A 15,506-nucleotide genomic window follows, 5' to 3' on the forward strand; every position below is an offset into this window, starting at 1 on the left:
TTCTTCTAAATTCTTGTGTGTAAGAAAAAGTTCTCCACATGTGAATCTTATATTTGAAATACTTCAACTAATAACTACTAAATGAACAAGAAACATAAAGCCGGTCATCTCAAAAATGATTTCAGAAGCCCTGAACTGTGGTTTTACATACTCCACCATGCCACATTCACCCCTTTTCTTGAAAAAATGTACGAACTATTTATCCATCAATGTGGTTCATTGAGTTTATCAATCATACATGTTATCAATCTGTATTACGAAACAGTAACTTAGCAATATTTCCAGAAATCAGTAACTTTACAAAATCAGAAAGTATAAACCAATGTAAAAACGGAACGGAAAAATAATCAGAAAGAGTATAAAAAAATATCTTTAAGGAACAAAAATCCAGCCCACTGAATGCACAGTGTGTCCTTAAGGAAATTATTCCCCTCAAGTACCCGAGGTTGAATGTGGAATATTTCCTCCCAGGATAGAAGGATTTCACTCACCGGTGTGTTGGTACCAAAAACTCCGATGTCAGGCGAACCACTTAACGGCAGTATGTCACACAGAAGTAAACTTTTAAGAGAGTAGAAGAACAGAAAAATATCAGAAAATTCGTAAATAATTTGAATATTAACTGGAATTTATAGCCATTAATGCACTGGTTGGGAAGAGGTTTGCAGCTTTTCAGAAAGGTTTGCAACCTTTTAGAAAATATTCGTTTTAAAAATAAAACGGAGGGAAATTTAAATTAATCCGGAAAGAAACGGTCGCGGTCGACACGCGGATCCGGGTCACTAACGGGTCAGGATCTGGAAATAATTAATTAATTAATTAAATAAATAATAATTAATTAAATTAAAATTAAAGGAATTTTGGTCCAAAATGATTATCAATCAATCATTTGACCGAAGCCGAAGCCGAGCCGAACGACGACAACGGCGCGAGGGGAGACCCTCTTCTTGACCCTTTTAGCAACAAGAAGGAGTGCTTCACTTTAAAGTAGGAGAACTTTTCTTTCCACCACCTATGAAGGACAAATGCTTATTTCATAAAGCAAAAGGGGACAACTCATTTTCCCTCCACTTCTTTTCCCTCAATTTCCCATTCAACTGATCTATTAAACCCAACAATACATCCATAACGACCGTAACCCCACTACAAGAAAATATAGATATCGCAACAAAAAGTTTTATATTTGGCAACAACTTAATTTTATTGTTGGCAAATGATTTTTTTGTCGCCAAAGAATTTAATTTTGTTGCCATAGTATTGATTATTGTTGCAAAAAGTACTTTTGGCAAAAAAAAAAAAATTGTTGCACGTTGTTGCAATAACAGCCGTTGGGAAAAGTTCATGCAACAAAATACTTTTTTTTGTTGCCAAAAGTACTTTTTGCAACAATAATCAATCTATAGCTACAAAAAAAAAAATTGTTGCCACATATATTTTTTCTTGTAGTGCCCCTAAACTAATATACTGATTACTACTAAATTATATATAGTAGTATTACCACGACAATTTTCTAAGATGATGTTATCTGGGAATTCATGCATGTGACTAGCACCGAAATCTACATAAATAATGATCTTGATTTGTGGTGAATGTATTAGAAGTTAGAACACCAAATAATTGAAAGGCAAAAATATAGGAGCAGAAGTACCTGCTACTAGAATTTCAACAGTAGATAAACGTAAAATTTTGAGAAAGATTATCATTCTAATGCAATTAGCTAAAAGAAAGATAAAAAAAAAAAAAAAAAATTAAAGTGCATCGTATTCCTTGTGCAGTTGTGCTAATATTTTATAGAGTTAAAAGGGTCAAAAATGCATCTTTAAGTATCTGTCTTTTTTTGAGTTTCCTTTCTGAATTATGTGAGAGTTTTCTACCTAAATTATCACTAACTAGTTTACAAAATATACTTCAATCTCAGGTAGGAAAAGTGAATAACTAATAGTTGAGGTGTGTTTACAAACTAGTTGATGATAATTTAGATACGAAAATCTCGCACCTGTGATAGTTCAGATAGAACATTCAACAACAAGTTATACTTGAGATTTGTTTTTGACCATTATCTCTATTTTATATTAGCATAATAATATACACGTCTGGGATGTGTGAGAGAGAAATCATTGTAATGTGTGAGGAAGTTAAGAAACGGGTGTGCCATGTTGGCTCTTTAACCAACAGCTGAGATTCCATGAGGGTTTGGGCCCACCCTGTCGAGCCTTACTTCTATTCAGAGAATCAATATTCATTCTTTACTTACTGCCTAATGATTGGTAATGAAACGCCCACAAGTAAATTCAGAATTACAACTGATGGTTTAACCGTTAAAGTCACTGAATTCATTGTATCTCTAAAATTATAAATTTAATAAAATATTGGTACAAGTTTCGTGTATTCTCCATCCGTTTCAATTTGTTTATCTTATTTTCTTTTTTAGTCTGTTTGTAAAAAAAAAGCCTCTTTTTTTTTTTGGCAACTTTAATTTCAATGTTTAAGATCATAAGATTAGAGAACATTTTAGTACATTCAACATATCTTTAATTTAAAACCTTCTTTACTTTCTTAAATGGAATTACAGTGTCAAGTCAAAATTAGACAAAAAAAATTGACATGAAGTTAGTCTATACTATGCTGCAATCAAAAATATCAAGTTCAGATGAACTCATTCCGAAGGGCTGGATCAGCCCTTGAGTGAAGGTGGTAAAATTTATAAATACTCCCTCCGTCCATTTCTATTTGTCATGTATGGACTTGGCACGCCTATTAAGGAGCCAAAAATAGGATGATAATTTTACTATATTACCCCTAATTAGTACTAAGTAATCTAATGATTGAAATCAATAAAATATACATTAAAAGTTGTGCAGCCGCTAAGAATTTCTTGAACTTTTCAATTCAATAATTAATAATAAAGGTAAAATAATTAAGAAATGGTAAATTGTCTCTTGGGTTTCCAAACGGGACAAATAAAAATGGACAACTATTTTTAATATACAGGACAAATAAAAATGGATGGAGGGAGTACCACTTTTTCGCTCTGTTATTGAAAAATCACTATCCACAGGTGAAATTCCAAGACATTGTCATAAAATTTCATCTGTGGAATTTAAAACTCCACGATAGTTCTTATTTTCTCAAAAACAGGGCAGAGAAGTGGCCTCTAGCATTATTTTTGAGTGAAGGCAACTTACAAACTGGGCGAATACTAATCTCTGCCACTCTTTAGACCTCATTCTGAAATTTTATAATCCTACCAAAGAACAGGTAATCACAAGCCCAAGTTGGAATTAGTTTAATATGGTATTCTAACCCCATACAGTGGCAGGGAAAGCTTATTACTGCTAACATGTGACACACATCTTATGTGCAGACTAACTTTGCCCAGCCAAAAGGATAAGGACAATAATTGCTATCCCAACTGAAATGTGCAGACCTGCTGACACAAGTGGGGATTTACTAAATCACAGAATACGTAAATCTGTCACTTCACATGAACCCAACATACCAAAACCAAACTGCATGCCCGGCTCAGGTATATTTGCAGTTCTTTCAACCTTCACAAAACACGAGGATTCTACGTATGCACTTGTACAACCGCCAAAGAAACTTAAAGAATATTAAAATATCGAGAGCATAAAACTAGTTCCATGCAAGATACAACCAAAATGCTACCAAAAACAATCTTACTTTCAATCCTTCCTGTACTCTCTGTTCACCAGTGAGACACCTCTAAACGTTATCGTACACATTTCGTGGAGTAAGTGGCTAATCAGTTCATTTACATGTCTCTAGCATTCAAGAATAAAACATCAATGTGACAAGGGCATACAGAAAAATTGATTGCTTCACTTCCCAAAAAGCACAAACTGCCAGACCACTAAACAACTAGAAATGTAAGTCAAAAGAACCAACTAAGGCTAATCTTCCCAAGCCAAAAGAGGAGAGGAAATTGAGCTAGGGCAATAAACAATAGGAGATAATGATGCCTACTTGAATCGTACGTCCTCACCTCTGCAAAGAGAACTCTCTTCATTGTTTTCACCAAGAATATTCCCATGCACAAGCATGTCCACGGCATCAAAAAGTAGTAAGTATAGTTCCACATAATTGTTCCCAAAAGAGCTATGGACAATCCTGCAAAAGCATATCCTGCGTATGAAACAATGTCAAGAAGAGGAGCCTCTCCACTACCAAGTGAGAACAATGTCATCTTCAGCAACGAAACTTGTAAAAACCAGCCAACCAATCCCTTGATAAACAGCCAACTGAGAGCTTCTGGGCTAAACCTGGAAAGATAAGACAAGATCCAAAATTAACACAAACAAAAGGAAGAGGATATAGTGCAGGGAGGTATTTCATACTACAGAAGATATTGCAACAAGTAAAATGATACAATTTGCAGTACAACAGAAATATCAAAACAAGGAGCATACACATGGTAGAATAAGATCACACAGATCATAGCCAGAAGTCAAGGAAACAACACCAATCCTATCTGACATGACATACAGAAAACTACTCCTTTGTCCAAAAATATCCTATTTTCTGTTTTGAGTTGTTCGAGATTGTGTTTACTTTTCTAAAGAACATTCCTTTATATACTCTTTGGTGGAAGTACCTTCTTACAATTCAGTATTTAGAAGATACGATGTGCCCTCTCTGTGATGTTAAGTTCAGCCTACCTTTTGTACCCACTTCTATCTAATATAACAAAATATCAAGTGTTATCGAAGTCATTCTGTCCAACCAAAGTAGAACACCTAAATTGAGATTAAGGAAATAACCCAAAGGAGTATTAGCAATGATAGCTTCACAGTTCACGCAAATTACGGAACTAAGTCTGGTGCTGAAAACGTTATGAAATTCCATACACTGCATGTTTGAGTATAAATGTCATGCATTTGGCACTTCAGACAAAAATGAGGTGAGCAACCATTAACCAAACGCAACACAGATATTTGATTGGTAAAAACTCATGTACTAATCACTATCACTCACCACCACATTCATAGCCTAAATGAAGCTCGAGGAAACGATAAGCTTACCTTCCCTGCAGACCCAATGCTAAGCCAGCAAGAACAACATAAGTACCAAAGGCCATAAACGGAATGTACAAATCTGGAGCATTTATGTCATAGATAGGGGGCTTATAGGATAGCCTGCCACCGACAGGCTCTGTGATTCTTGTCCAATGACCCTGCAGAGAGTTGAAGAAGGTTACTACTAGGGGAACATAAAGCTATGATGATACTCCAATGAGCTTAAGGCTAACAAAGCCTTACTCTGTGTAGGAAAGGGAAAAGGACTACTTTCAGTTTGTTTCTCACGTATTGGTCATTCACTTGGAAGTAGTACTGGGGATCAGAGAAGTACCTACTTATCTGTTCACATAAAAAGGTTGCAAGTTAGAAACTATATTTCTACCAGCAAAGCTACACAATGTCAATCAGTATCATCCAAAAATAAAATGTTACGGTGGAATAGTAGATTTTTTATCTGAAAGAAGATAAGTATGATGGAACAGTAGATGTTTCGGACACTAAAAATGTTGAAATACGGCAGTTAAGAGTACTATAGTTAAAGATATCTATAATGTGTTGCACAATCTCATTATTCCAGAATATCAATACAGTCAATGTGATTCCATGAGATGCATGCATAATTTTTTATTTTTTTTTAATTTGCAACAACGATGAAGCAAATTATTTGAGGCAGATAGCAGCAATGCAAAGGTGCAAGCAACGGAAGTAGGTGCATGCTCCACTAAGAATGGAAAATTACCATTTAGAATTATTCAGGTGAGAAAAGTATTTGCTGAACTCCTGACTATTTCAGAAATTAGCTTTTATTCTTTTAACCACCTCAAAGGCCCATAATTGCCAAAACTGAAAGACATTTTTGTGCCTCGTGATACTACAGAAGAAATTCTGGTGCACATGAGACTTCTCTTTGCTAAAACATTTTGAAGAAACTTACAGGAGAGGAAAAACTTTATTTTAAAAAGGAAGTCCTGTTGTCACATTATCCAACTAATCAAAAGGATTACGATTTAATTAATTTCACCTGATGGTTTCCTCTATGTTTCTTTCATCTATTTTTCTAATTTCTGCATATTGCTTCAGTCGTTAAAGCAACTCTAGTTCAAAAGTTCTGAACCGAAATGAGGGATTTTAATTCCAAATGGACCTTTCTACCGTGTAAAAGAAAAGAACATAACTAGCTACCTCAGTTAGGTATATGAGAATGAGTTAAGGAGAATATATATATATATATATATATATATATATATTGGGAAACGAGTTAAAGAGAATATTTATTCATGACTTCTGATTAAAAAAGAGAATAAACAATTTTTTGAAATACGTATCTTTTGAAACTCTTAAATAAGGAAGGGAGATAAATTACTTGATAAGATAACTGGTATTTTAACATATTTCGCAAAATATTTTATTTTTCAAAAAAATTAATTATAATGATGTTATCCCTATTTTTCTTAATTTTTTTTTAAACTTCTTATATCATCGAAATCCTACACAAATGAAACTTTATCAAACTAAGTAAAATTAAGATAATTTTGAAGCGGAAGAATAAAAACCAAACTAAAAATGTGAAATTCTTACATCATAAAATATTATAATTAAATAAAAATAAAATAACTTGCATCCTTAAAGTGCGAGAAAGTTAATAATAATGGTTGGCATATCTTATTAAGTAATTTGTGTTATTTATAATTTTAACTTATGTTTTAATTTTTAATATATTTAATTACGGCTATACAACATGAAGAGTGCAAGTGTAGGATTTTCATAGTATAGGCTGTGTCAATGTTTGATTTCAAAATACAGGGGGTGTATCCGAAATGAAGTCATATTACATGAGTATTTAATGTAATTAACCCTTAATTATATCAAATTTTTTTATGTTTTTTTTACTTTTGACAGTAAATAGATCTTAGACTCGATTGTTTGAGTTAGCTAAGCAAACATTAATAAAGAAAAGGGAGCAACAAGTTAATGAACAAGAGGATAAAGAATTTGTTAAAAAATAATTATCAAAAGATAACAACAACATACCCACGTTGAAATCCCACAATGTGGGGTCCGGGAGGGTAAAGTGTACGCAGACCTTACCCCTATCTCGAAGATAGGGAGGTCAAGTTTCCCGTGAGGACCCTCGGCCCTCAAGAGAAAACATAAGAAAAGGTCAGATAAGCACAAGCTATCAAAAGATAAGAGAATAGATTTTTTTTTTACTCAAAAAAAAAAAAAAAAAAAAAAAAGAGAGAGAGAGAGAATAGATATTTTTTATAAGAATAAATGTTTTTGATAATTATCAAAAGATAAGAGAATAAATACTTTTGATAAAAAAATTGTCAAAAGATTTTACTACGAAAATATAGCATAAAGATCTTCATAAAAATTGAGTTGCTATATATTGTGGCGTAGATGTGGTTTTGATAATGAAGCCAGAATATATAACAGCCCTCCTACACCTAAGACAATTAGCCAAGCTAATTTGCTAACCGGTGAGAAGCAAAAGTTGGTTAAAGATGCATAGCGCATATAATTCATGCGTTATGTGATTTTAATTATTGATAAAAGAGTCGGTAACGGGGAACGTTAACTCATTCCTATATAGCGCATGAAATACATGCGCCTCTAGCTAGTTAAGTTCGTTTTTTTACACAGTAGAAAGGTCCATTTGGAATTAAAATCAAAGTCCCTCATTCTGGTTCAGAACTCCTAGTTCAATCACTCTTTATGACAGATATGTATATCAATTCTGAAGATTCTGAAGAAAGCTTCTATATCACTTGCTCAGTTGCTCCCGTGCAGACTGCCTTAGCAGCATAGTTTTCCCTAATCCAACTGTTAACTAGACAAACTTACCTGTACAATCTTCCCCTTCTCCAGTCCCAACTCCACTTCTCTCAGCATTTTGCCACCGCGCCCTTCTCTAATCATCTTCTCCCTCCTAGCTCTACCATCAGGGTAGTTTCCTGGGTCAATAAACTGCCATTTGCTACATAAACTTTAATCACACAGGAAGCTATTACCTCCTTTTATAGTGGTGGTACCCGAGTTATGTGTGCGTCACCTTGACTAATCCACAGGTACCTGCTACCTTCCTCTAATACAAATATCAGGTAACTCTACCCACCATAGCTTAGGCAGAATGGAAAATTTTCACCAAGTGTTGCCTCTACTGGAACTCGAATCTTCATTCCTAAAGTTGTTACACCAACTCTTAGACTATGAACAAATAAACTAAGTGTTGCCTATCAGATTTATCAAATCACCTCTATCCCCCATAAAAGTTTGTTTACACCAAAAATAAAAAAGACTAAGGTAGTTCATCTTAATCTTTTAGTGATACTGACTCATTAATTGCACATTATAAAGGAATGGAATTTTCTTCACCTTATTTCAATCACTATATGATGAGGGACGGACGAACTCCCCTTAAGTCTGAAATTCAATTCAAAGTTCTAATCACACTTACATTACTGTTTAATGTAACAATGCCAATTTAATTATGTCATCAAAGTAAAGAAAAAGTGTGCTACTTGCCCTCAGGGATTTCTCGGTTATAAAAGAATCAAAGTACAAATTTCTTTTGGAATCTTACAAGAAAGCTACAAAATTCAAATAATGGTGCAATTACCCTGGATAAAAAAGTAAGTAAATAAAAGAAAAAAAAACAATATTCCTTCGCCTATACAGAAACAATATTCCTTTGCCTACTGTTATATATTCCTGACATATGTTCCATAACCTAATGAACAACTATTAACATAAGAATTATTATTTTAAAAAAGGCTATACAAGTAAAAGAAACTACGGAAAAACTTACATTGCTTTGGACATACTGAGAACTTGATCCAAGGATTTTTTCTCCATAAGCTCCTAATCCACCTCTAATGAACCCAGAGCTAGCACCAGAGAATGCATTTCCAAAAGGATTCGCTTGTGTATTAGCAGGTGGTCTTGGAACTCCAGGCTGTGCACCAAGGCTATCATACATTTCTGCAATATGGGTGAATTTTCCAGCACAAGTGTGAGTATCTTAACATACGCAAAATCCTTTGTTTCATTAATATATTAGAATCGGGAACAGCCTCCCTACATTGTAGGGGTAAGGTCTGCGTACACTTTACCCTCCCTAGACCCCACATTGTGGGATTTCACTGGGTACGTTGTTGTCATTGTCGTTGTTGTCATTAATATACTGGAAGCCAGGAGTAGTAGCAGCTCTCTGTGTCCGATTTCAGACATTGATAGGGTAGTGTTTAGTGAAAATTTGATATGCAACTACAAGCAGTAAAGAAGTCGAAATTTCAAGCACCAAGAGTAAAGAAGCTGAAGGTAGTTACTAATCACTGCTTCAAGTCTTCACCATACCTTCTAAACACCCCCAACTAAGGGTAAAGCTCTATAGCAATAGCAGGATCGAAAAGGAAGCAATGAAAGAAGGAAGCCTAGAACCCGTACCCCCATCAAGGTAACAGTATCAATCACATATGAGCTTAAGCCTAGGATATGACAACTTGAAATGTGACAGAGACACTTTATACGCCGAATAGTGGAGTATCAGAGGAGCTGATGGAAACATAGAACCAAAGGAATTACCTAAAGTCATGCTTGGCGGGCAAGTTTGACCAGTTCACAGGAGTTTGTGGAATATTGCAGCACGTCAAGGGTAAGAGCATATATATTGGGAAAGGCCTTGTTAAACTCCTGTCAGATGATGAAGCACATAGGATCGGAATGCGTGAGTGGGTGCTCGACTGATGGTCTATTTGAGATGGAGAAGGGAGTGAGAAGCAAATTCCACAATATAGAGTCTGAAACTCAAAGCAACTACCAGAGGATTGCCGGGATGGCTAGAGAGGAACTGTCAATCTGCCACCACGAAAAGATATCTCGGAATGTGCACTCATACGTCTGATATTTACCTCCAGAGCATACTTCTGATCGAAGGGATGATGAAGACAAGCCCACAGTCCAGCTACATGAAAGTATCAGAGGTACATGGTTTCTGTGCTGGGGTCAAAATAGGAAGGGAAAGGACCGTTGCTGTGGTCTGAGAAAAAATGCCGAGCTTTTGGGAAGATTCTCTAAATACCAGTTCACAGGTTTGAGAAAGAGAAATGACAATTGGCGCAGATTGAAGGGAACAGAGAGGCAACCAAAAGAAAAATGATAAAATAACAGATATCAACTTCCATGAGTAGTATAGGTTGGAACCAAAAATACAGAGTGCTCCGTATGATAGAGGAGTGGAGAAAAGCAATGGAGGTGTGAACAAGACGAGGCTAAGGAGATATTGCTTCCATAACCCCGTGAAATTTACAATACTATCATGGAATGTAAGGAGTTTTAAGAAATTACAACAATAGATGTGGATAAAAGGTATGTTGAAAAGTTGTTATCCTGATGTGGTCTACATTCAAGAGACAAAAATGGACTGATTACAGAGGCTATAAACAAGGGAATCGATTAGGGCTGGGGGTAGAGGGGTTGCATGTGTCTTTGGAGAGCAGCCTAGCGTGCTTTGGTGATTGGGAATATCCGGATCTTTTCTTTATTAGAGGCTATTCCTATGCCATAGCAAATATCATGTAAATTGCTGTGCACTAATGAAGCTTTTAATGAGTCTGTTACAGAATGTATAGAGATTTCAGGTATAATACCACAATATTATTGGAGGAATTATGGAATGGGGCAGGAACTGAGGAGCAGGATGGAGATTTTAACCAAGTAAAGTTATGACAACCGATAACCGATAACATGTAAAATAAAAGTGTAATACTGAAGAGTTTGATGAACTTTTATGTACAGAGATGGCCGGTATAGTTATTAATTCAGTTGAGATGCTAACCTTACTGAAATTGTAGAGTACAGATTTAAATTGGTGTGCGCAGTTGGCAAAAAGGCAAAACTTCACGTAATTGTGCACTTGGATTTTTCAAAAATATCTGCAAGCAATAACCACTGTTTTAAATAAAGATCTGCAAACATTAACCAATTAACAAAGGTCTGGTTTTTCTTTTGATCAGGTAAAGTAAAATAAAGTTTTAGTTTCACTTGAGGGCAACTAAAACAATTGCCATGCAATCTCCAATTCAGCCATATGAACCAAATTTTAAAATTTCCACAACATACTGTCCTACACATAACAGCTCAAAGTTAAGCTCTGTACAAAATACCGCACATGAAATTGATTTTAATTTGTCGTTTTGACTTTTAGAAGTCACAAAAAAGTCAAAACGACAAATTAAAATCAATTTAATAGAGCCTCTCTACCCCACAAAGGTAGGAGTAAGGTCTGCGTACATCCAACCCTCCCCAAACCCCACTTGTGGGATTACACTTGGCATGTTGTTGTTGTTGTTGTTGACTTTTAGAATTCTGAGCTTTCCTTTACTTCTTTCAGTAGGAGTTTCTACTTCTTTCAGTAGGAGTTTCACCCTTCCTTCCTATTTCAGAAGAATTTGTTTCATGACGAAAGTCATGAAACACACCTATTTTTAAATTTTCAGCAGGAAGTACCTCCTAAGTAAATCAACAGTGTCTAACAATTCAGACGAGGAAGAAATTTTATCGTCCTAAGCGTAAATTGCCAAGCAGAGTAAACCCCATTCGCTAATCATGGGGTCGATTCCATTCTTTGAGGATAATTCAGATTTGAATTATTGCATTGCCATCACCGCAAAATGTTAACAACAAGTGTCGTTTTCCAAGCATCATCCATCGCTTTCTAGCAGTACCGTGACGAACAGCCGGTAAAGTTAGTTGCTTGATCAAACCAGAAAAACTTCAGAACCCCCTCCCCTACCCCCAAGACAGACAGGGGTCGTTTGGTAGGATGTGTTAGAGAAAATAAAACACGCATTAGCTTTTGGTATTATTAACCCCTTGTTTGGTCAACCCATGCATAACTAAGGAGTACATGTATTAATGACTATGTTGCTCGGACACTTCAAAAATATCGGCAGGTGCGTGTCGGACACTCCAAAAGTAGTGTAGTTTTGGAGAATCCGACACGGGTGCGGCAACGAAAGTGAAGAGTCTGCGCAGCTTAGATTAGTGATACACCCTATTCAGTACTATCCTTCTACATAACAAACCTGTTGTATAACTAATATCAGTACTATTCCTAATCTAATACACCCTACTCAGTATTGTTCCTATTCTAATACACCCTATTCATTTAATACAACAAACCAAACAGTCGATAAAAAATAATGTCAGCATAACTATCTCAGTATAACTAATCCCAGCATTACTAATACATCATATTGAGTACTATTCGTGTTCTATTACACCCTATTCGGTACTATACTGTTCTAATAGACCCTATTCATTTAATACAACAAACAAACAGTCGATAAAAACTAATGCCAGCATAACTACTAATCTCGGCATTACTAATACACCTTATTCAATACTATTCCTATACACTCTACCAAACGACCCCACAAGTGTGCTGGAAACAGCCATGGATCCAAAATACCATTACTCAAATCTCTACAATCAATATATCAACCCCAAACTGGTTGGGAAATGCTCAAATCTCTACAACTCGGTTAAAAAGGAAAGAACTGACTAGTACAGGGGAAAAAAAAATAGAAACCAATGGATACAGGCAAATAACAATGCAAAACACTAGAGATTAAAAGAAAAATACCACACAAAAGGTTGATCACATATAAATTGATGAATCCAAAAATATGCCAATAAGGACAAGTTATTAGAACAGATAATATTTTACCTTTCTAATGGGAAATGTAGGGAGTAATGAATAGTATCTCAATAAGGCGTTCAAGGGCAGATCCAAACTTAGAACCCAAGTTTCCACACCAAAAGAACGAAACAAAAAATCAATGGGTGGGTTTCCGGACTTTACACCAGACCCATTTTACTATAGCTTTTTTAAAAAAAAAAAAAGTTTTTTAGCGAAAATTGTCCCTCATTTATAGAGATAGGTATATTTTGGTGCTTCAAATATAATTTGAGCATCTTTAACCCCTTAACTTTGTTAAGTGGAGCAACTTTGGTCTAACTAACAGAGTTTCTTTTTATTCCCCTTGGATCCCCTTGGGTGACTTAAATTCACGACCCTGGGGTTATAATTGGGCGGTGCTGACCATCGAGCAAATTCCTTTTGTCAAACTACTATCATAATAGACTAAAAAACTATTGGTGACTACAAAAACATAATACTAAAAAATACGGTAAAAACCGACCTACTTTGGAAATGACTGAAAAACTGACCAGCTTGATCTCTTTGATCCAACTTTTTTCATTTTTGATCCCAACTTTTTCTAATAACACCAACCGAGCTTCATTTTTTGCGCCAAAAATCGGAAAAATAATAAATGACCGAGCTTATTTTCTCTGATTTCTAGAATACGACGTCGGACCCTCATATCAAAGTAGTATTTGTGGCGCATTAATATGTATGTGAATATTAAAAAGAGATTATTTCTAATTTGTCATTTACTCTTAGCAGAACGCAACCTTTTTTAAAAAAGAAGCGAGGAGAAATTAATCAGAGAAGTTAGAAAGTGGTAAAATGGGTGTGTAGTTGTTGCCCACTTCGTTGTATCATCACATTGCTTCAACCAACTAGCTTAATGTGGTATTGATTATCAATAGACAACTGGTTTTTGTTTGTCCAACATTCAGATATAAAGCTAGTATAAGTTGTAGCCTAAAATCTAAATTGATGGACGGGAGATACTAGTTGTCTCTCTTCTAGTGTTCACACTAGAGGTGTCAAAATGGCCACTACCAAATCTCAAGACTCTTAAAGTACTAACGAACCAATCTAAGCAGACGGGGCCTCTTTTTTCAAGGGCGCAAAGAAATGGCGAAAGATAACCAGCTTTCTAAGAGTGTCGGGGGTTAAGACGGCCAGCCCTTTTAAGTTTTTTTCGTCTTTTTAAAATAATATTTTCGAAGTGATTTTTGGCACAATTTGAACATGAAACTTTTACAATATGATATAGAATCTTCTACCACCCATTCTTGCGCAAATCCTTATCATAGAAGGAAAAAATTCAAGAGAACAAATAAAAATTATTATTTTTTATCACTAATTCAGATCACGTTCAAAAGAAATTAAACATAATATAAATTTTAAGACTAAAAAGTATTACTCCAGTTTCTAATTTACTACTTAGTAGTAAGTACATTCTTTTTTCTCATTACTTTTTATCTTTTTGTTTAATTTACTTATATTTCTTAAAAAATTAATTAATTATTATTCTTTTTCTAAAATTTCGGCCGGCCCCACCCAACCCTCGAGGTACGGACCGTTAGAGGGCTTTTGAAATTTCATTTCTATATTTTTGCCAAAGAAATCCTAACCCAAACCCGCATCATTTTTTTGCGCGGAGTGCCCTTCTTTTGGGGTGGTCTTTAAATTTTGCCCCTCATATTTGAAATGTTTAAATTTTGCCCTTCGGCTAACACCCATAGGTCCCTGTGTTCGAACCCACGCGCAAATCGAAATTTTAAAAAAAATTCGCAATGCTTTAAATTTTCTGTGCCGCTAACAAAGATACACTTGTTAAGTGAATTACACATTTTATGCCGGACCAAGATACCATGCCTTACGGGGACTTGGCATAAGTATACGGTCCGTATAACTTTGATAATTCCTTCACAAAGTTACGCCATGGGGCATACTTTTAACGGGCAAACTTTTATGCCGGACCCGCATAACTTTCAGGAAGGAATTATCAGTTATACGGACCTCGCATACTTATGCCAAGTCCGCCCATAAGGCATAAGAGGCCGGTCCGCATAACTTTGATAATTCCTTCACAAAGTTATCCGCGGGGCATACTTTTAATGGGCAAACTTTTGTCTTGGGATCAAGATAAACTTTTGAATGAATTATCAAAGTTATGCCGGACCCGACATACTTACGCCAAGTTCTGCCTATAAGGCATAAGTAGCCGGTCCGCATAACTTGGTAATTCCTTCAAAGTTCGTACGTGTGGGGGCATAGCGAAATTTAAACTTGCCCAATTTTTTTTTAAAATTTTGACCGCGCGGGTTCGAACCCGGAACCCATGGGTGTTATGCGAAGGGCAAAATTTAAAGATTTCAAATACGAAAAGAAAATTTAAAGACCACCCCAAACGGCGGCACCCCGCGAATTGCCCAACCTACTTAAAAGGGTTGGGTTGGGCCTACTGCGAGTCGTTTCATATCGACAAAATTTCTCTAGTTCACACTGCGAATGAATCTCTCTTCGATATTAGTCCAGTGACTTCATGCATAGAAATGACCACCATGTAATTAAAGCAAACTATATTGTGATTTTCATGAAAAATATTCATACAATTTAAACTCCAACGAAATGCCGGACTAGAACTGTGGTAGATTTAACTAAAGGTAAATTTGCAATTCAAATTCTAGTAGCAAAAGCGTAGAAGATAAGAAGCGGCTCTCTGATACTCAAAAGTTTCAGCAAAAGAGAATAATGCTGAACATTTA

The 15,506-nt window shown here is 35.5% G+C and overlaps 1 protein-coding gene across 4 annotated transcripts; it reads right to left on the reverse strand.

Annotated features, from left to right (window-relative positions):
* Positions 1–3,596: 3,596 nt before the first annotated feature.
* On the reverse strand, positions 3,597–12,917 carry LOC132050115 (uncharacterized). Of its 4 annotated transcripts, XM_059441186.1 has the most exons (6): positions 12,769–12,915; positions 10,876–10,972; positions 8,848–9,020; positions 5,277–5,375; positions 5,040–5,191; positions 3,597–4,280 (listed from the first exon to the last, which is right to left on the reverse strand). In XM_059441186.1, the coding sequence occupies exons 3-6, from the start codon at positions 9,016–9,018 to the stop codon at positions 3,893–3,895; spliced, it is 810 nt and encodes a 269-aa protein (XP_059297169.1). In that variant the 5' UTR covers positions 9,019–9,020; positions 10,876–10,972; positions 12,769–12,915; the 3' UTR covers positions 3,597–3,892. The 4 variants fall into 4 exon arrangements, with proteins under 4 accessions (XP_059297169.1, XP_059297177.1, XP_059297161.1 ...); XM_059441194.1 differs by lacking the exon at positions 10,876–10,972 and having other exon boundaries at positions 12,769–12,917; XM_059441178.1 differs by lacking the exons at positions 10,876–10,972; positions 12,769–12,915 and adding an exon at positions 9,624–10,212.
* Positions 12,918–15,506: the final 2,589 nt, after the last annotated feature.

The sequence above is a fragment of the Lycium ferocissimum genome, chromosome 1 (genome assembly GCF_029784015.1).
Source record: "Lycium ferocissimum isolate CSIRO_LF1 chromosome 1, AGI_CSIRO_Lferr_CH_V1, whole genome shotgun sequence".
Lineage (NCBI taxonomy): Eukaryota > Viridiplantae > Streptophyta > Magnoliopsida > Solanales > Solanaceae > Lycium > Lycium ferocissimum.